The following is a 21,901-nucleotide window of genomic DNA, read 5'->3' on the forward strand; positions in this document are numbered from 1 at the left end:
TCCAGGGAGGATAGAGCTAGGCTGTTCTCAATGGTAGTAGATGACAGAACAAGGAGCAAGGGTCTCAAATTGCAGTGGGGGAGGTCTAGGTTGGATATTACGAAAAAGTTTTTCACTAGGAGGGTAGTGAAGCATTGGAATGGTTTACCTAGGGAGATGGTGGAATCTCCATCTTTAGAGATTTTTAGCTGCGGCTTGACAAAGCCCTGGCTGGGATGATTTAGTTGAGGTTAGTCCTGCTTTGAACAGGGGGTTGGACTAGATGACCTCCTGAGGTCCCTTCCAACTCTAATATTCTATGATTCTATGACTGAACATAATAAAGTGATAAGTAACAGTCAGCATGGATTTCTCAAGAACAATTCATGTCAAACCAACCTAATAATTTTCTTTGACAGGGTAACAAGCCTTGTCGACAGGGGGAAAGTGGTGGATAGGGTATATATTGATTTTAGAAAGGTTTCTCATACTGTCTTGCATGACTTTCTCATAAATAAACTAGGGAAATACAATCTAGATGGAACTACTAGAAGGTGGGTGACATAACTGGTTGGAAAACCATTCTCAGAGAGTAGTTATTAGTGGTTTACAGTCAAATTGGAAGGACATATCAAGTGGGGTCCCATAGGAATCTGTCCTGGGTCCAGTTCTGCTCCATATCTTTGTAAATGATTACAGATAATGGCATGTATGTACACTTATAAATGGAATGTACACTTAAAAGTTTGCAGACGTTACCAAGCTGGGAAGGATTGCAAGTGCTTTAAAAGATAAGATTAAAATTCAAAATGATCTGGACAAACTGAAGAAATGGTCCGAGGTAAATGGAATGAAATTCAATAAGGACAAATGAAAAATACTCCACTTAAGAAGGAACAATGAGTTGCACCCATACACAATGAGAAATGACTGCCTGGGAAGGAGTACCATGGAAAAGCATATGAGAGCTTGTTGCAGGGCAAATACACCCCGTTGTCCCTTGGGGCAGGGTGGGGGCATGCTGGCCTCATTGTTAAACTCATCCGGCTGCCCTCACCCTCAGGACTATGGGGCCCAGCGTCCAGAGTCAATATGGCAGCCCCTGCCCCCAGGGCAGTGTGGTCTAGTGGCCAAAGGGGAGTGGGCCATCACCTGCATGAGGGTGTGTGTGTGTGTGCGTGTGTGCGCTGGCTTTCATGGCCAAGGTAGAGGGAGCCAGGCCCACCCTACTTCACCAGCTCAGGGCCCTAACAGTAGTGGATGGTTCTGCCACTAGGTCAGTGGGGATCCAACCAAAACACTCTTTTCAAGGAGCAATGACTAGCCCCCCCACTGAGTGCCTCTTCCTACCGATTCCTGAAACCGTGGTCTGGGTGTGGTCAGGGTCTGCAGATCCCTTGGTGGGTGCAGTACCCGGTGACTCCGGTCTCCATCAGGCGTCCACAGACTCCTGGGCAGCTGCCTGAGTCTCAGCACCTCTGGTTCCCATGGTTTGATGTTTCAGTGGCTCCCGGGCTGGAGCTTCCACCACATGTCCTTCCTCCTCAGCATCCGGTCCCAACTATGCTGAGCTGCTCCCTTTTATACTAGTGCACCAGTTGGAGCATGCCCATCAAGGTTGGAGGGGTGGAACTTCCCCTGCCCAGAGTGTAGGGTTAACTCCTTCCTGCCCAGTTTGGGGCAAGTACATCCTATCACAGGGTTATAGTGGATCACAAGCTAAATATGAGTGAACAATGTCACACTGTTGCAAAAAAAGCAAACATCATTCTGGGATGTATTAGCATGGGTGATGAAGCAAGACACACAAAGTAATTCTTTCACTCTATTCCGGGCTGATAAGGCCTCATTTAGAGTATTGTGTCCAGTTCTGGACTCCACATTTCAGGAAAGATGTGGACAAATTGGAGAAAGTCTAGAGGAGAACAGCAAAAATGATTAAAGGTCTAGAAAACATGACCTATGAGGGAAGACTGGATTTGTTTAGTCTGGAGAAGAGAAGACTGATGGAGGACATGATAACAGTTTTCAAGTATATAAAAGGTTGCTACAAGGAAAAGGGTGAAAAATTGTTCCCGTTAAGTTCTGAGAATAGGACAAGAAGCAATGGGCTTAAATTGCAGCAAGGGAGGTTTAGGTTGGACATTAGGAAAAGCTTCCTAACTGTCAGGGTAGTTAAGCATTGGAATAAATTGCCTAGGGAGGTTGTGGAATCTCCATTACTGGAAGTTTTTAAGAACAGGTTAGACAAACACCTGTCAGGGATGGCCTGGTTATTATGTACTCCTGCCTTGAGTGCTGGGGACTGGAATAGATGACCTCTCGAGGTCCATTCCAGTCTTACACTTCTATGATATCTCATTGACTGGGAAGGCTTTGGCCCTGAAGAATGGCCCTGGGAACCAGCTGCCTATTTCCAGGCATCTGACCTTGTGGATGCCTTTCATAAAAACCACCCGCACAAGCCTGGTCCAGCAGTGCTTTATGGATGCCCCTGAAACAGGGGAGTGTGATGTGAGGTTCTGTGGGGAGAGGACGGGAACCCAGGTCTGAAGGGTACAGGATGGCTCATCCCTCCACACCACCACCCAGCAGCCAAGGTAGGGCTGCATGCATTACCACATAGACCCCATGGAGATAAATACCACAGGAAATACTGCCTCAGAAAGCTGGACTGTCAGCTTGCCTCGTGGTCTCTCTTTGGTCCATACACTCTATTTAAGCTCAGGAGGAGTTCCAGGAAGTGTCTGTGCAACAAGGTGGACTCCCTACCAGCCATAGTAACGTACCTGCCTGTTGGCTTACTCTCAGATTCCTGAACATGGCTCAGACTCTAGGTTCCTGACTCCAGCTCTGAAGAGAAGCGGTTCCTGGCTTCTGACCAACACTGCTCCAAACATTAGCCCTGACTGCCCAAGCCCCAGTCATGACAGTGGGAGGAGGGGGGCTCACAGCACTCTTCCATTATGGGATTGTCACCTGCTTCCATGCTAACTTATGTTTCCCTTTTGGCTCTGTAAGCTTCCCCTCCTTACCTTTAACACCCACCATAGCCTTTTGCAATACACCTCACTGGGAAAGACCATTGGTTTTCATGCCGTTTTGACCAAGAATGAGTGAAGAGAGCAGGTTAGGTTCCAGATGCAGCTTTTCCCTTCTCCATTTCCCACCCGAGGTTAAAGGACTTTGCTCTCTCTGGGGATGGACTACGAGAAACATCCACACAACAGTGACTTATTTAAAACAAGATTTGTTAGACAAAGAGAAGCAGATCAAAATAAAAGAAGTGATTCATACAACATACCGCATTCCTTAGCTTCATTAAAATGAAGAAAGGAAAACAGGACATGGTCCAGAAAGCAGCTCCTAGCTGTGATCTACCCTGGTGAAAACTGAAAGCCTTGCATGGCTGATTCTGGAGAGAGATACCCCCGTCTTAACCCAAACCAGTTTTCTCTAGCTACATACACATAACGCAGGGGTTGGTGAGCTGCATTGTCTAGGGGATGTGCTACTGAGAATAAGAGGTCACTTTAATGATACTAATGGCTATCTTCCAAATGCTTAACCACCAAACCCAAGTACAGCCTTGCCCAATTCATCTGGGCTGGCTGTCTCCAGTTTATCCAGAATACTTACTGAACACTCTGTCACTTTCCCCTTGCTGTGAAGCGTAAATTATTAATAGAACCCAGCCCCTCTGATGAACCCCAATACTCAAAGCAAAGTCAGCCAAAACAGCCAAATTTTGACTTTTTTTTTTTACCAAGGCTGTAAATCAGCCCCAATGTGCATGAAAACAAGCCAAACTTCAACAACACATGCACAAGACTTGGCAAATCCTGCCTGAGTTTAGAAACAAAACCAAAATCCAGATTTGTTTTGCTTGGTTGACAATTTTATTACAAAACCAACACACTGTTTAATTGCCTTTAACAGAAATAAAATATACAGTCTGACAGAATGCAGCACAAGAGGCAGTACTATAGAATGTCATGTCATTAGTATATGGGAAAGGTTATTTCTAAATACTCTAACTAAAGATAGATTTTTAGTATTAATAAAATACAATATACTTCTCCGTGATAAAATTAGACCTCTATCGCAGCCACATTCAATGAGAGTTTAATTACTGTACTTGTGGAGAGACTAGTCAGAGTATCTGAGTTTGCAGCAGACGGGGTTTTAACAGCTCTACTCCATATGCCACAGTTCTAAGAAAAGTCATAAAATGCAACTTGTTTGCAATTGGCCTTGGCCACTAACAAAGGTCACTTGGAAATCACTAACTCCAGGTCATCTCTACCTGCTCTGCTTGCGCAGTAGATTGGGTAACAGCTGCCTTATAGGCTTTAAGGCAAACAGTCCTTGCCAGGTTGGCATGTTCTGAATTTGTATGGGCTGAGCTAAACTATCACTTCAAAGGGATAATAAATAAATAAAGCAAACGAACAAACATTCAGGTTTACTGGACAGCTTCATGACTATTATATTCCAAGAGTTGTTGACTAATATTGTTTGCTCATCAACAGCTACAGGTGGAGAAACTAAATGATGAATTTACCAACCTGTATTGTTGTTTAGTAGCATTCAGAGGTCCCAGTCAGAACAGCAGAGCCGCTGTGCTAGGTACTGTACAAACACATACAAAGACCTGTAGAAAGTCCCAGGTCCTCGACGATATCAATGAGAGTTGAGCACCTACATTCCTTTTAGGGGCTGGGCCAAACGGCTGACAATCCAAGCTCCCAATCTTGCAAACATGCATAATTTATGCATGGAAGTGGTCCCATCCACTTCAGTGTGATTACTCATGTGTCTCAACTTTTGTATGTGCACGTGTGTTTCCAGGATCAATGTCTCTGGAGACAGCATGAATACTGAGCAAGTCAGGTATAGTTGAATATCCATCAGAAAATATTTGGCTGTGTAAAAATAAAATGTCATGTCTGGAAATAGTCAGTGTGGAATGGAAAACAGATTCTGAAAGTGAAACTTCTCCTGAAATATCTTACCTGTATAGTGTTCAAAATCCTCTCGAATTTGCCTCCTGACAAATGTGACCAGACCCCTATATGTAATATACATAGCCTGATCTGACCAGCTATCTACTTATCTTTTCTAATTTGGGCCACATAGTTTTGCAGGAAGGTATAAAACCGAGCAGAGCCTTCCACACCACCACTAAGGCTGAGATCTGAGAACAGTGTTTGCTTAGAGCTGCAACAACAGAAATATAAAAAGCACTATATCAGCAAAGAACTTGCTCTGCTTACACACCAGTGGGAATCAAAGTCCAGATTTATTGAACTAAGTAAAACAAAATTAAATATGAGCTGTCAAGTGAGCTGTAACAGGCTGGAAAACTAACACCGTATGGTCTGGAGTACAAAATGTATCTAACCGGGTTTATTGCCACCCAACTATGCCAAAAATGCTTTTTAAATTAAGTTTTAAAAAATTGTTTTGGGCAGCCATATTTTAAAGCAATAATTCAAAAGGGCTTCTTTCAGCCAAGATTTTCCCTTTTGTATGTGGAGGGTTTGGTTGCTCTAACAGGCCAGGTTGAGAAAATGAGATTCTGCAGATGACACTTCTCACACAGAGCCTAATCCTTGACAAGATTAAGGTTGCCTTAAATGGGCATTATGTCAATCCCATAAAGCCAGAGGAAAACTCTCATTTACTAGTGGAAGTTGGACCGGGCCTGTAAATCGTGTGTGTTTCAGCAACTCAGTTTTAATACAGACGCATTTTGATCAGACCCAGGCTGAACGTCAGTCCCTATACTGAAGGCGGCAGCAGTAGCACGAGCTCAGGCAGAGATGGTCAGCTCTATCCTTGCCAAGTATGACATAGTGTCTGTAGGCCTTATCTCATGAAAGGTTTCTCAGCAAAAGAGATGCCCAATAAACGGAGTATTGCATTGGCACAAAGAAAAACTTGGAAAGTTCTTCAGTTCTGTTTGAATGGAAAGTAGAGATGAGCCCAAGTCAGTTGAGAGCCTGAGCTTTCCCAGAGTTTGTAATCGCGGTTTGGTTCAGGCCCACCTCTAGGCCTTCATCAAAAATGAAAGGCTACAGCTGCATAACTTCTTGTCCAAAACACAGAGCCCCTCTCCCTAGGTCAGCTTGTTTCCTCAGACCTTGGTCAGTCTATCCCCTTCCTTCTCCCACCCAAACTTGCTGTGCACCTCTCCCTGAGTCTTCCCTTGTGAGTGCTTTTATAACCTTTTGGTTATAAGCTCTGATCACCTGTCTCTGTGTCCTGGTTTAGGAAGTCACCCATAACTCTCCACTTTGGAGAGGAGGAGGAGAAAACATCCTCCCAGCTCGAGCAAAACCATTGTCTCAATGTACTTAGTAACGAATAGATGGCTGTAGAGACTAAATGATCCATAATTGGCCTCAGTCTAATGTGTACCTGTTGCAGGTCCTGCCAGCAATGGTAGATTACATATTTACACGGGGTATTTGGGGATACAGCAATATTTATAGCAACAACTTCATAACAGCCACAAATCATATATTGTGCAAATCAACACATTAATTTAACTCTATAATCATACAGTAACTATCCCAATATAGCCATACAGTCATCGCCCCAATAATAAGGTTGACATAGAGCATATTGAAGAGCAGCACCACATCTGTCACAGCAGACTATGTGCCTAAAGTGGGCCACCAAAAACTGAGGCACCCAAATGAGGAGCCATTTTTGAAAATATACACATTTATTTACATGTATGTGCTTCAGATGAGTGCAGCACTGTCAGCTTTATGCCTGGCTTAGGAATGGCCTCAACCTTCCACTTCCTCTTTTTAAAATAGTTAAATGGTTAAATTAAATGGCTACATTTTGATTACTGGATTTCAGATTGCTTATAGCAGCACTTGAAGGGTGAAAGAGTTACATGCATCAAAATGTTTAGAGATACAGTTTGTGCTTCATTTTCATGCAACTGTTATAAAAATGTCACTGCTGTCTATAAGGACAGATTTTTTTGATGCATATACTATAATCACAAGAACATACAGGGTTACATTTTCGAAAACAGGCACCCCAGAGGTGCATGAAGAAAAGTGGACCCACAATTCTGCACATAGGCTTACACATGCAAATGGCTAAGCATCAAGCTGGTAATTTATGCACAGAGAATTAGTTCATTCACGCTTTTGCATGTGGACCCCAGGCCTCCTAGCTTGAAAATTTCACTTACACAATCTATATTAAAATAGCAAGAGTTCACGCTCCTCCAGTCAAGCAGAAACTGAAAACTTTAATCATGCTCCCTTCTACCCACCACAAAAAATAATACACTCACTTGCAGTCGTCACATTCAGGCAACACAAATACAGGGCTTGTTTACATGAACCAGTTTAGCTAATGGTGTAATTTAAAACTGATTTAGTTTAATCAGCTCAAATGACTGTGGACACAAATTAATATAAACCTGGCCTTCACTGAGTTATTTTTCATCAAATTTAAGGCCAGACCACCAGATTATCTAGTCTGAGGTCCCATTCATCACAGGCCACCAACACCACCCAGCATCTACACACAAAGGCCTGGTCTACACTATAACATTTTGTCGACAAAAGTCAGCTTTTGTCGACAAAACAGTGGAGGTGTACACACAACAATGCTCCTCCTGCTGACAAAATTCTCCTGCTTTGCTGACAAAATAAAACTACCTCGACACGAGGAATAGCGGTTTTTTTGCGAGAAAGTTTTGCAACAAAGTATCCATGTAGACACTGCACTTGGTTATCTCACAGTAAATGGCCTCCAGGAGGTATCCCACAATGTCCATCCTGACTGCTCTGGTCATCAGTTTGACATCTGCTGCCCTGCACCCAGGTACACAGACATCTGCCCCTTCTTCTGTAAAGGCCTGGGAATTTTTGAAATTCCAATTCCTGCTTGGTCAACATGGAGAGCTCATTTTGCATCTTCCCAGTTGACCATTGTGGCGCCACACCAGTGGCGTAGCTACAGATGGGCCTGGGTGGACCATCTGTTGCCTGACATCATGTTTAAAAATCTTTCTCCCTCCCTGAGCTTGGTGGACCATTAAACTTGTGATTGGCATGGGAAGTATGGCCTAAGGATTTAATAGGCCTCACATGCAATAGCTGAATTTTTACTACCGTGTGCATGAAGATTGAGTGCCTGGTGCAAAAGTTAAGCACTGTGTGCACAAAGTTGAATGCCACGTGGAAAAACACTGCAGTGCTGTGTGCAAAGAAACAGTGCCAGGTGCAAATGCAGGAAGGAGAAGCATGCTGATTGGCTGGACTGGCTACACTTAAGACCTTTCGTGACTTTGGATGGATGCTGTCCTCCCAGGCAGGAGCCCTCAGACAACTGCGTGTATTCTCCTTGAAATGTCAGCGCTCTCATCATGGTTCCAACTCAGTTCCAGTGTGTCTGCATTTTGGTTCCTTGTTCCAGTGTCAGTTCCTGTGTTCCAATCTTCAGTTCCTGCTCGTCTCCTGTGCTGTCGTTCCTGAATCGTCTCGTCTCACCTGACCTTCGTGTACGTACTTTATCCTGCCTTAAAGAGCCGGAAGTCATGAGTTAAAGACTGTTTAGTTTATTTTACTATTACCCAGAACTGTAAACCTATGGGTCCTGAGCTTAATGCTCTGTGTGTGTATCTCTGGTTCTGTGTTTAATTAATTGTTTATGGTTTACTTTATCTGTGTTATCTGTTCTGAGGCAAACCCTGGTTGATAGATGCCAGAGGAGACAAGTGCCTGCGAGGGTCCATAATATAAATTTTGGATCTGTTGTTTGATTTGGGAGGGAGGGTTGCAGGCCCATTGGCTCTGGGAGGGTGTTGGGATCTGTTTTCACTCTGCTCTATCTCATTTCGCAACACATGGTCCACCCACTTCGAAAGCAGGCCTACCCAATCAGATTTTAAGCAATTCAGCCTGCGTTTTTATCAGCTTCTGTAAGCCTTGTGACACAAAGCTTGTGCCCACCTGTGACAACCCCAAAAAATCAGTTCTGGTTATGCCTCTGCTGCACGGAGAAAACGCTCTCCTGCTTGGAGCACATTGAAGCTGTTGGATTTGCTGTGCTGATAGAGGGGAGGCTGTGCAGTCCCAGCTGTGTCCCAGCTGCAGGAACTTGGATACTTATGGTCAGATTTCTCATGGTATGTTGGAGAAGAGCTATGAATGGGACATGCTTCAGTGCCATGCGAAACCAAAGAGCTGAGGCAGATGTACCAGAAGGCAAGGGATTCAAACCGTCGTTCTGGTGCTGCACTGAAGACCTGCCACGTCTATAAGGAGCTGGATGCCATCCTTGGTGGCAACCTAACCTCCATTGCAAAGAGACCCGTAGATACTTCGGTGAGCCTGGAGACAGCGAACACCGGACTCAACCCCCAAGGATGAGATTGTGGATGAGGAGGTTGAGTTGGAGGAGGAGGGGGAGCAGGGGACAAGGTCATTCAGTGCCGTGGGGAGCCAGGACGTCTTCTCAACCCCGGAAAGTTCGAGCCAGTCCCAGAACTCCAGTTCTGGCACACCAGATGCAGGAGAGGGGAGCTCTGGTAAGTGATCTCTTTGAGTTGATGCTACTTGGTTACATGAGGTACATGTCCTTTGCTTTGTTGTATTCTGCAACTGGTTAAAGGGATAGAAAATATACAAGAGTAGCTGTGTTTGTGTGTGCTTCACATTCCCCTGTACAGCTAGGCAGTGTGGCGGAAAAATGTGTTAATGCATACCAAGATTTCACAGGAAACCTCCAGAGAGATCTCTAAGAAACTTTCCTGGAGGTTCCTTGGCAGAGCTGCTTTGCTTCTTTCCCAATTGTAGGAAAATTTCCCGCACCAATCAGCGATCACTTTTGCACGGACCAAAGCGGTATGCAGGTGAGCAGCATATTGATGCGGTCTGAAGCTGCTCACTATCTCTGAAGTGAGATATTGGTGTCTATGAATCCTGCCTGTGGAAAATGGTGGCACAATTTACAATTTTGTCCATAGCTGCCTGCGATGACCCCTTTAGACAATCATCAAGACCCTTTTCCCCATCTTGAGCGCCCGTCCCCCCCAGGCAGAACTCAACATGTTTAGGGTGTTCACCAAGCTGTGTGCTTGCCAGGGGACAGTGAGAAAGAGGTCTATTTTACTGTGATGATTCAATGTTGTCAGTGCACTAACAATCATGTTTCTGCTCAGTTTATTTTGCTTTTGCAGATGTGGCCTTCAGGGGTACCTCTACACACTGACAGAGCACCTCCGCCTCATAAGAAAGCAACTGCAGAGGAGCAAGGATGAAATGTTTCAGGAGGTGTGCCGATCCTCAGAGACAAAAAAACAAGAAGACAGGGCATGGAGACAGACTGTAAATGAAAATCAGAAAACAGATAAGCAGGAAAGGAGGGAGAACCAGGAGTGAGTTTTGGCAGGACGTGAGCAGATGATAAAAGCCATGGGTGAGCAAACGGAGCTGTTAAAGTCCCTAATAATGCTTCAGAGTGAATGAATGTGTGCTCGTCCCTCCATGCAGCTGATACAGAACTGCTTACCATGCCCTCCCCAAATTCCTCCCCCCCACATCTTTCCCACCTCTCATCTCGACTCGGCATTTCGTTCACGCCAAATTTTCAGACAGTTTCCAAAATGATAGCTGGACTTACACACAGCTGTGAGAGCTCACACTGCCCCTCGCTGTTTTCTCCCTTCCATGCAATGTTTTGTGTGGGTCGTGAATTGTTATTTAACAATAAACATGAAACGTAAGGCTATCTTTATTTATCTCCTACGTACGGAGGTTGCTGCTGAAAGTGATACACAATGGAAACTGGATCATTTGCAGAGTACAAATCACTGTCAGGAATCATCCAGATTTTCAGGCAAGGTGACTAGTAAACAAAACATGGCACAGTGCTTTTTTGAAAGACACCTTAGTGGTGCTCATTGTCAAAAAGGTTCCCCAAGATCTCCCTCATTCGAATAGCCCCCCATTGTGCCCCTCTAATAGCCCCAATGTCTGGTTGCTCAAAATCAGTCTCCAGGCAATTCACCTCCATGCTCCACCCTGGGGGAATCTTTTCACCCTACTCTCACAAATACTATGGATCACACAGCAGGCAGCTATAACCATGGGGATATGTTCCTCATTTAGATTTAACCGGCCATAAAGGCATCACCAGTGAGCTTTTAATCTGCCAAATGCACATTCTACAGTCAATCAGCATCTGTTCAGCCTCTTATTGAAGCCTCCTTGCTGTTATCCAGGTTGCCCATATAAGACTTCATGGGCCATGGCAGTAAGGGGTAGGCTGGGTCTCCCAGGATCACTATGGGAATTTCAATATCCCCCATTGGAATCTTGTGTTCTGGAAAGAAAATCTCTACTTGCAGCTTTCTGTACAGGCCAGTGTTCTTGAAGATGCGTGTGTCATGCACCTTCCCTGACCACTCAGCGTTGATGTCTGTGCCTTGTCTGATGTCAGTGTTGATGTGAAATGCCTACAGTGATCAATAAGCACTTGCAGTACCATAGAGAAGTACCCCTTTCTATTACTGTACTCTGTCACAAGATGGTCCAGGGCCAAAATTGGGATATGCGTGCCATCTATCACCCCGCCACAGTTGGGGAATCCCATCGCTGCAAAGCCATCCACTATTTCATGCACATTTCCAAGACTCACAGTCCTTCGTAGTAGAATGCGATTAATGGCTCTGCATACTTGCAATAGCACAGCTGCAGCGGTGGGCTTCCCAACTCCAAACTGATTAGCAACCAACCTGTAGCAGTCTGGAGTTGCCAGCTTCCAGACGGTGAACTCCATGTGCTTCTCCATCAAGAGGGCAGCTCTCATTCTGGTGTTCTTGTGCCACAGGGCAGTGGCAAGCTCCCCACAGAGTTCCACAAAGGTGGTATTGCACATTTCAAAGTTCTGCAGCCACAGCTCAACATCCCAGACCTTCATAATGATGCGATCCCACCACTGAGAGCCTGTTTCATGCCCCCAAAAGCAGCGGTGCATCATGTGCAGATGATCTGTGAAAGCAAACAGTAATCCAGCGTTGTTTGTTTGCATGACACACAGCAGGTCAGGCGCCTTGGATTCCAGTTCCAATTGGGAGCTCATGATATACTGCATGACCAACTGTGATGTGTTCAGAACACTGACCACAACAGTGGAGAGCAGTGCAGGATCCATCCTTTCAGATAGAGATGGTGGGTGCTTAGGAAACTGGGGCCACTGAAAAATGCCTCGAAACGCAGTAGGAAACCCATGGCATGACAGAACAGAAATCACTGCATCATGGGATGTTGAGCTCATACCTATGATGCACTATGATCCTCTCAGCCTTTCAATAACTCCTAGTGGCATAAGGGGGTGAATTACACAGTGGGATAGCTGCCCACAGTGCACTGCTCTGAATGTCAATAAAAGCGCACCAACTGTGGACGCGCTCCGCCGACAGAAGTAGTACTGTGTGAACAGGCACAAGCGATGTAATTATAGAGCTTTTTGAGCATCGGCGTAATTGCATCGACAAAACTCTGTAGTGTAGACAAGGCCTCAATCTCACAGTTAGTTTAAATTGATTAGGAACAGCTGTAAACTAAACTGAACTAAACCACTCAAGCCAAAATAAGAGCATCTAACCAAAATTTTGCACCTATTTAAAGAGGTGGAGTACCGTGTGTAGACAAATCTCGAGTCAGATATGAAAAATGAATGAGTCAAATCCGGAAAAATTATGATTTGCAGGCTGGTGGCTACTAGGTTTATTTGGTCTAGAAATAAATATTTATATTTTGCATTTAGAAATTAATCTGCATTATCCTTCAGTGCTAAAAAGAATCAGATTCTAGATTAGTGACTCTCTACCTTGAACTGCTGAATGGCCACAAACAGAGCTTCCAGCTGTGACACTGCCCACCCCACAAAAACCACCCCCGTTCTTATCTAAACTTAAAAGGATAGACTACGTTATTTGGTAGAATGACAGCTAGAATGAAGATGTACTTTTCACTTGTGATAACTGCTTGGATTTTGATTTGTTCGACCTCCTCTGCTTTTCAGTTTAGATTACCAACTTTGATCCTTTCTTCCCTCATCTTGTCCTTGCTCTCTGGCACTCAAATTATCTACAATCATAGCTTTTAAACTGGAGGCAGGACAAAAATGTTTCCAATGCACCGCTTTCACCCTGGCTACCAGGGAATCTGTCAGCCCCTTGTAAAGCAGGGGAAGCCAGCTGTCCAGTGAAGAGAACCATAGGAAGGAGATCACTGTGCTCTAAATCTGAGTTTTGTTAAAATAATCATTTGTTTGAAGTCCAGAATCTGTCCAAATTGTTGATTTTAGATATTTGAAAAGACATTGTTCACCAGCAGAAGCCACATGGCAAGATCACTTAACATTTTCAGCCCTTAAATTTGGCATAATTTCCTTCCCATCATGAAGTTTTAGAATTTTGCTGAAAGCTATGGGAATGAAGTTTTCTGAAACCTTTGGCACTTAGCAAACAAACAATTAAGTTATTGCTGTATTGCAATGAGGCTTATAGTATAACTAGCCTGAATCATCCTACACACACCCCTGCTGTTCAATTACTCACGCCTGACTAGTGTACAGCATGCCTATGCTTACATAGCAGATGAGAGGAGAGAGAAACAGAGAGAAACAGAGGATGTGGGTGAATATTGTGACTCAGATCCACCCTTAAGATACACACTTGCCTGAAAGGTGTTCCTGTACCCGGATCACACGGAGATCAAGAAAGATCCTCAGAGGGTCATAAACCTTGCTTTGAGGGTAAGAGCATCCCCTCCGGTCTGCCTTATTCTCCCTTGTCAGACTCCTTTCCTTACCTCATGGTATACAGAACAAACATAACGATGTGTTGCAATGCAGCCTTCCTTGTGATGCTGTCCTCTCCATACCCACCCCCACAGTACTGGTATCTGAGCTCCCTACCATTTTCACCTCCTCCCCCACTTATTCTGATCCCTGTCTGACTCTGCCACCTATCACTATAGGACGTATAGCTACTCTCAGCTGCATGTCTGTGTGGATCCTTACTCCATGCATTGTCTGCTTTAAGTGTGTCAATACTGCAAAGCAGCCAGTGAAACACTGTTGCTTGAACTCCTTAACCCGTGCCTATTTATTCAGTTATGCTTCAGATATAATTAGATTGAGAGTACGTGGGATCAAACTCCCTGCCTTGGCGGCCCTTACTCAGATCATGCCTGGACACACACCAACACCAGTAGTCAATTTGCTGGGCAGCCTCCGGACAACTTAGCCAAGAGCTAAATGCTCTTGTCTAAATGCTCTGGCCAACCAACTCAAACTTTTAGCCAGAAATAGCTGGTCAAATGTCTGTTTGTGCCCATACAGGCTTTTGAAAATACAGGGGTTTACTTTTAGTAAAGGTTGTGACTTGCTGGTATGGCACGCAGCTTCCATGGGGTGTAGATGACTCCCTAATACAGAAGTTTTCAAACTGTAGGGCACGATTCCCTAGGGGGCCCTGGAGGAATGTTAGGAAGAGTCAAGTGGCAACACCAGCTTTGCACAGAGTTGGAGCGCCACTTCTACCTCTTGACTCACCTTAGCAGGCCACCCAGTTTGTGGGCCTGTGTCAAGATCTGCTGCGGCTGCACTGATTTCCACTCCCAGCAGCCTCTGTGCCCACTGCTGGCTCTGCCCCCAGAGACCATCACACGCACCTTCCCCCAGCCTGAAAACCTGAGGTAGTGTGTCTATTTTTTTCTAGGTTGAGGAGGGCACATCCAAAAATTGTAACTCGAAAGGGGTGGCTCACCTCAAAAAGTTTGAAAACTGCTGCCCTAATACCTCCAAAGATATCATTAATAAATACAAATGCATGTTGTATTTTCTATGAGCTCTTTAATCTTGAAGTAAAGACTTTTACCCAGTTATTACAAAGCTCTTACATTAGACGTTTACTGGCTATCTGGAATAAAGAAAGGGGTGATAACATATATTTATATGTCTTAGAACAATCCTGAAAAATGAGAACCTATTTCTTTTATGTAACCGTAGCTTCTTATGCATCAAAGTAAACTGTTTTATTTGTTATCATTACCTGTATAGTACTTATATTTTATTAGGGATGGATGTGAAGCTAATCCTTGAATCCAAACATGCCCAAACTTTGGAGTGGTTCGGATCCATAACAGAACTCTGACTTGGAAATCTATATTTCATGTACTTAGGTCTAGTATTTAAAACAATCGTTTTAAACATGTATTTCCCACCTCAACCCAAATATACAACATGCATAACACACAAACAACTGCTTTTCTGTCACAACCTAAGAGAGAATAACATAGTATGAAAACGTTGCCTGGGACATTTTAGCTTAAAACATTTTCTTTATTGATTAGCACACACAATGTATTTGTGATTGTTTAAATCATGCAGATATTTGTCTTACAAAACATTAACCTCATATATGGTTGCAAATGATTGAAAATTACTTATAGTTGGAAATGCCTACCATGAGGTTAGAATTTAAAATAAATTATATTGACCAACAGAGAGCTAAGTACAGTGAAATAAGTTTTCAAGTTTTTGGGAAATAATATTTAGTAAAGACAATATTCTATACAGTGTGGGGCATGGAATGCACCCTCTCTTTCCCCATCTAAGGTTTGATCCTCTCTTCTGTCTCACTGTATGGGGATTTATAATATCTGTGGATGTGTAAGTACCCATTTTCCATTTCACACTTTCTATCTGCATTTTAGAATATAGGATTGAGCTCATTGAAAAGGATATATTTTCAAATAATTGACATGATTTAATCAAGCAACTGCCAGTGAGAATAATGAAAATTGGACAGCTAAATCCCCATTGTACTACTTTGAAAACAACACTTTTGGCCAAAATACCAAATATGAAGACCTAAAGTCCAGGTGCAAAAATGCCTGCACAACTGCACATCTTCTTTTGTGCGTGCAGGTGACTGCATAAAGAAATCTTATGTTTGTGCACACAAATGTCATTTAGGCACCTAAATAACTACTTGTGCACAGAACTGCGTATCTGCATAGGTCTCAATTGCACATGGGTATTTGAATGTGACCATCAGTCCACTTCTTTTGAAAACATGGAGCTTGATTTTTGTCCATTAGTTGCTATTACTCTCTACCATTTCAGTGTAAAACTAAATTATTTCCAACATTTCCAACTGGGGTACAAGTGAGAACAATATTAAATATATTCAGAAAAAGCTGAGATTTATTTTTCTTTTGTTACTGATCCGCTCATAAGTGAAGGATATAGGATAATTTACAGGAAAAATATTTATAGGTTGTTTTATGTAAGTAATTACACTGTACCAACAAAACACTACAAACGGAATATTTTAAAATCATATTAGGGCATGTAAATATATCAACTTACAAAGAAAAATGTGAAAATCAATGTGCTAAGGGAGGTAAACATATGTCAACCTTCTGGGTTATGTTTTCAAATGGCTGTTCATAAATGCAGCATAAAACATTTCCTTAGTGCAAGACTTACTAAGTGTGTAAAAAGACACGGACTCCCTGAAAAAACTGCTTCCCCCCTAAAAATATGTGAATAATAAAATGATACTGTGTTTCTTAAGTAGCTTATTAGTTTTTGCTGAGTTTTGGAACATATCAATTTATACAAGCTTAGTTTTGAAACTGTAAAAACATTTGGTGAGAAATCACTAAAAAATCTGATTCATATATGCTATAATTGGAAGACAGAACAGAAATAAAAACAAAACTGATCTGTGTAAGTGAAAGAAGATGCTGATTTGATTCCCTCCCACTACACCACTGGAAGCATCTTTGTATGACAGTTTGGCACATTACCTATCCCCAAAAGCTATATTGCACTGACAGGCACAAGATTACTTTAGTTGTTGAAGAATCACAGTGTTAAGTACATCTGCTTCTTGTAGTGTCAGACTTTCATCTGTTAGCTCTTTATTTGGAAATGTAGTCACAAGAACAAAATCAGCTTCTGCAAATGCAGGACGTGACTGGATAATAAAGTCTCGAACATCCATAATCCTGTTGAAATAATATAATTATATGATATAAATATGGAAAACTACTAATGAATTAATTTCTACAGGTATCAGCTGCCAGAACCAATAAGGGTAAAAATATGAATATTGCAAATACAGCATGCACAATTTACAAATGCACTTTTGAATATATACCTATATTTTGATCATATTCTTCAAATGATTAGGATGATAATCTAGGAATTCTTGTTTTCTGAACACAAGGATTGAAAATAAAGGTAGACCAGTGGTTTGTCTCATCATATAATAGAAAGAGGAGGTTATTCACCTTGTGCAGTAACTGTGGTTCTTCCAGATGTGTCCCCTATATGGGTGCTCTACTTAAGGTATGAATGTTCCTCTTGAGTCCTGAATCGGAGATTTTCAGCTAGCAGTGTTGGTTTGGCCTCTGTATGTACCCTATGCCTCCTTGTGCCAGACACCAAGGCCATATAGGTGTGTGCAGGCAAACCAGCTTCAGTTCCTTCTCTACCCAAAAGTTCCCTAAGAAACACTCTGAAGCAGAGGGAAAGAAGGGCAGGTGCTGGAGCACCCAGAGGGACACAAATCTCAAAGACTGCAGTTACTGCACAGTAACCTCTTCCTCGAGTAGTGTCTCTATGGGTGCTCCACTTCAGGAGACTTCTGGGCAGTATCCCCAGGAGGGAGCTTCAAAACACAGTCCAGAACTGAAGATAATGCTGTAGAACCTATTACTCCATCAGTTCTGACAACATGGATAAGGCCATAAAGTTTCATAAATGTATGTACTGAAGCCCACTCAGTGGCCCTATATACCTCAGTAATGCTGAGATCTGATCAAATGTGCTATCATCTGGGGAGAGAGGGGTGTTAAGTACCTGTGGATTCACAACAAGTGAAAATACAACCAAATATTCATTTCAATATTCTCTGAGTTAAAAGAATCCCCAGGATCTATCCTATCTATGATAGAAACGAAGAGCCGAGTTGACCTTCAAAATTGCCTGGTCCTATCTAAATAGGCCAAAGCTCTTCTAACATCCAGGGTATGGAAATAGGATTTCTGCTGAGAACTATGAGGTTTCAGAAAAAATACTGGTAGGTGGATGGATTAATATGGAAATTGAATAGAACTTTTGGTAAGAATTTAGGGTGTGGGTGTAAAAAGACCTTATACTTGAAGAACACACAAGGGGAAATCTGCCATTAAGGACTCAATTTCCGCAACCCTATGGAATGACATGATGGCAGGTAAAACAGTCTTCATAGATAAATGGAGCAGGGAGCAATGTGCCATTGGTTGAAATGGAGGTCTCATGTTGAGAACCAGGTTGAGGTCCCAGGTGTGGGTTGGCTGTTTAATGAGGAGGTAGAGACTGTCCAACCTCTTAATGAATCTCGATGATACCAAGTGAGGAAATACAGAGAATCCCACCACTGGGAGATGAAATGTACCTTAGTCAAACTGATGGATAATCCCGATTTCTTCAGATCCAGCAGGTAATCTAGGATGGGTGGAAGTGGAACTGAATCAGGCCAGAGGGAGTAACAACTGCACCAATGAGAGAATCCCTTCCATTTCTGCAGGTAAGTTGTGCAGGTTGATGTTTTTCTGCTGTTTAGTACCACTTGTTGTACTTCCACAGAGCAAGAGCCTTCTAACTCAGAGAACCATCAAGGAACCGCACTATGAAATGTACAACCACTAGGCTGGGATAAGCATACAACCCGCATCCTGAGATAGGAAGTAAGGAATGAGTAGAAGCTTGAATTGCGGTTGGACAGCTAGGTGAAGCAGGTATGGGTACCAAGGTTGTCTCAGCCAGGTTGGAACAACGATAACTCTGGCTCTGTCCTGTCTGATCTTGTTCACGACCCATCGAATTAGGGGCGTAGGGAAGGGAACACAAAAAACATATCCTTCTTCCAAGGTAGAAGGTAGGCACTTCCCAAAGAGTGGTGACTCAGACCTCCTCTTGAACAGAAAAGAGGGCACTTTTTGTTTTTGGAGATAGCAAAAAGGTTGTCCTGTGACAGTTCCCACCTTTGGAATATGCTGTGGAGAATTTGAGTGTCCAACTCCCATTCATACTTCTGTGAGAAGAGTCTGCTGAGAGTATTGGTTATGATGTTTTGAATGTCTGGGAGATAGACCACTGAAATATATATCTGATGGGTTATGCACCCGTGCCATAGCTTCATAGCTTTAGCGCACAAGGAGGGGGACCTTGCTCCCCTCTGATTGTTGATGTAAAACATGCACAGCATGTTGTCTGTCATGACCCTGATTGCTTTGCCCTTGATCAAGAGTAGAAAATTACTTCAAATGTTCCTGATAGTCCTGAGGTCAAGCAGACTGATGTGTAGACTAGTTTCCTGGGCTGTCCATCTGTTCTGAATCATGAGGGCATCGAGATAGGCTCCCCATCATAACAGGTGTGGATTGGTTGTTAAAGTCACTAATGGGGTCAGGCAACAGAAAGGGATGCCCACACAGATACTGATTTGCTCCTTCCACCAACTTACGGAGTTTTTGAGTTGCAGGAGAACCATCAGGTGCCTGTCAATGGGTGTCCCTGACTGGGGAGTAGGTTGATGTGAGCCAAACTTGGAAGCATCAAAGACGCATACTTTGCATGATCAGTCACAAAGGTGCAAGCTGCCATGTGTCCCAAGAGTCGAACACAGTTCTTTATTGTGGTCCTAGGGCTTCCTTGATTTGCCCCACCAGAACTGATAAAGTTACGAATCTGTCCACAGGACGGTAGGCTCTGCCTGTCAATGAGTCCAGATACACGTCTATAAATTGTACTTTTCATATGGGTGTCAATGTGGATTTCTTTACATTCAGATGCAGGCCCAGCTCCTGGAACAGAGCAAGTGCCACGTGCATGGATGATAACACTGCTTCGTAAGAGCAACTCTTGAACAGCCAGTCGTTGAGGTATGGAAAGACGAGGATCACTTCCTGCCGAAAGTAAGCTGCTGCTACTGTGAAAAATGTTTGAGACTACCCTTGAAACTGATAATAGGCTGAAGGGAAGCACCTAGTATTGGAAATGATCTTAAATGTAGATATTGTCTGTGCAATAGGTATATTGATATATGAAAATAGGTATCTTGTAGGTCAAGGGTCAAAAACCAGTCCCCTTCCTCCAGTAAGGGAATTACAGTTGCCAGAATTACCATCATGAACTTTTGAGACTTCATAAATACTTGCTTATGAGACTTAGAGCTAAGACTAGCCTCCTCCTTTGGCACTAGGAGATACTTTGAGTAGAACCCTTCGCCCCTGTGAGGAGAAGAGACTGGTTGTACTGCTCCTAGCTGGAGGAGAAACAGTGCCTGTTGTCTCAGCATAAGCATGTGAGAGGGGTGCCTGAAGAAAAATGGGAAAGGGGGTGTAAGGAAGGAAGTGATGTAAAATGGATGGTATAGCCTGATATTATGACCTCCATGACCCACTTGTCCAGGGTGTTCCACTTCCAAATCTGCTGGAAATAGAAAAGATGGAGGAGGTAGGCCCCAAAGGCAGGGGAGGTAGGCTAATGGGCACAGCTATAACTACAAAGCTACAGTAGGATTCGAACCCTCGACCAACCTGATCAAAATTGTTGCTTGGATGAGTCTTGGATGGTTGAGGAGGGTGGTTAAGTAGCTCTTTTTCTCTAGAATGTGTGTCTCTTTCTGTGGGGTTCAGAGGATCTATGGAATCCAGAAGACTGAGCAGGAAGTGACCTCTGGACAGTCTGTGATCTATTAAACCTCTTCTTATTTGTAGGTGTATATATACCCTGGGATCGTAAGGTAAGCACTTGAATCTTTCTAAGTGTGCAGGGATTCATTCATGGTTTCCGAGAAGAATTTATGACTGTTGCAGGAGAGATCCTCCACAGTGTTCTGCACCTCTCTCGGAAACCCTGGAGCCATGATGCCCTGAGAATAACCACCGTCATGGAGATGGATCTGGCAGCAGGGTCCACAGCATCTAAGGATGCTTGAAGAGCACTTCTGGCTATTAATTGGCCCTCTGAGATTATGCATTGGAATTGCTCCCTGTGTTCTTGTGGCAACTGTTTAATAAAGGTTGTGAGCCTGTTATAACTGGTGAATTGAATTTAGCCATTATCACCTGATAATTCACGATCTGAAATCGCCGGGTTGTTGATGAATAAGTCTTTTGTCCAAAGAGATCCAGCCTTTTCTGATTCTTATGATAAGGGTTAGATCTAGAAAAATGCTGTCTACCCTGCTCATTTACAGTATCTACACCAGTGAATCTGAATCTTTATGGAAAACATAGTACTTTTTATGCGCTCTTTTACAAGTGAAATAGCAGAATAGTGGTAGGTGTTTGCCACGTCATTTTAGCTGGATCTAGAAGTGCCTCATTGATTGGTAATGCCAATTTGGAGGGTGTTGCTGTCTGCACAATATCCAGCAGTTTGTGTTGTGGATCCTTGACTTCTTCAAGGGGAATCTGAAAAATGTCAGATATCCTTCTAATGAGGTCTTGAAATTGTCAGAAGTCATCAGCCATGGAAGGGGTGAAAGCATGACCACCTCCTCTGGAGAAAAAAATGAGATGGGCATTGGCATTTCAGGGACGGTCTTCTCATCCTCCCTAACCTCCTGCTCCATAAATTGATCCTGTTGGTGTGATGGTTGGGGAGGGGAAGGTTGCGCCACCCTGGTCTCCCTGTGAAACAATAACGGTGGTCTGGCATAATGGGGGTCCCAGTATTGCCACTGTGGTCCATATGCCAGTTGAGCTGGCATACAGAGTTGGTTCCACCACCCTTGATGACCAATACAACTCCCTGTGACTAGCCAAAAAAGGGATTCCTGAAGGGGCATGTTGCAGAACCCATGACC

The 21,901-nt window shown here is 43.4% G+C and overlaps 1 protein-coding gene across 2 annotated transcripts in view; it reads right to left on the minus strand.

Moving 5' to 3' along the window:
* Positions 1-14,928: 14,928 nt before the first annotated feature.
* The window catches only part of UBXN2B (UBX domain protein 2B), a 34,059-nt gene continuing 27,086 nt past the window's right edge, over positions 14,929-21,901 (minus strand). For both annotated transcript variants that reach the window (XM_067553736.1, XM_067553737.1), the window contains exon 9: positions 14,929-17,048. In XM_067553736.1, coding sequence (XP_067409837.1) covers positions 16,886-17,048 — 163 coding nt within the window. In that variant the 3' untranslated portion in view covers positions 14,929-16,885. The remainder of the gene's footprint in view (positions 17,049-21,901) is intronic.

This window comes from Emydura macquarii, unplaced genomic scaffold, assembly GCF_026122565.2.
Source record: "Emydura macquarii macquarii isolate MOO-44397 ecotype Brisbane River unplaced genomic scaffold, CSIRO-AGI_Emac_v2 contig_1477, whole genome shotgun sequence".
Lineage (NCBI taxonomy): Eukaryota > Metazoa > Chordata > Testudines > Chelidae > Emydura > Emydura macquarii.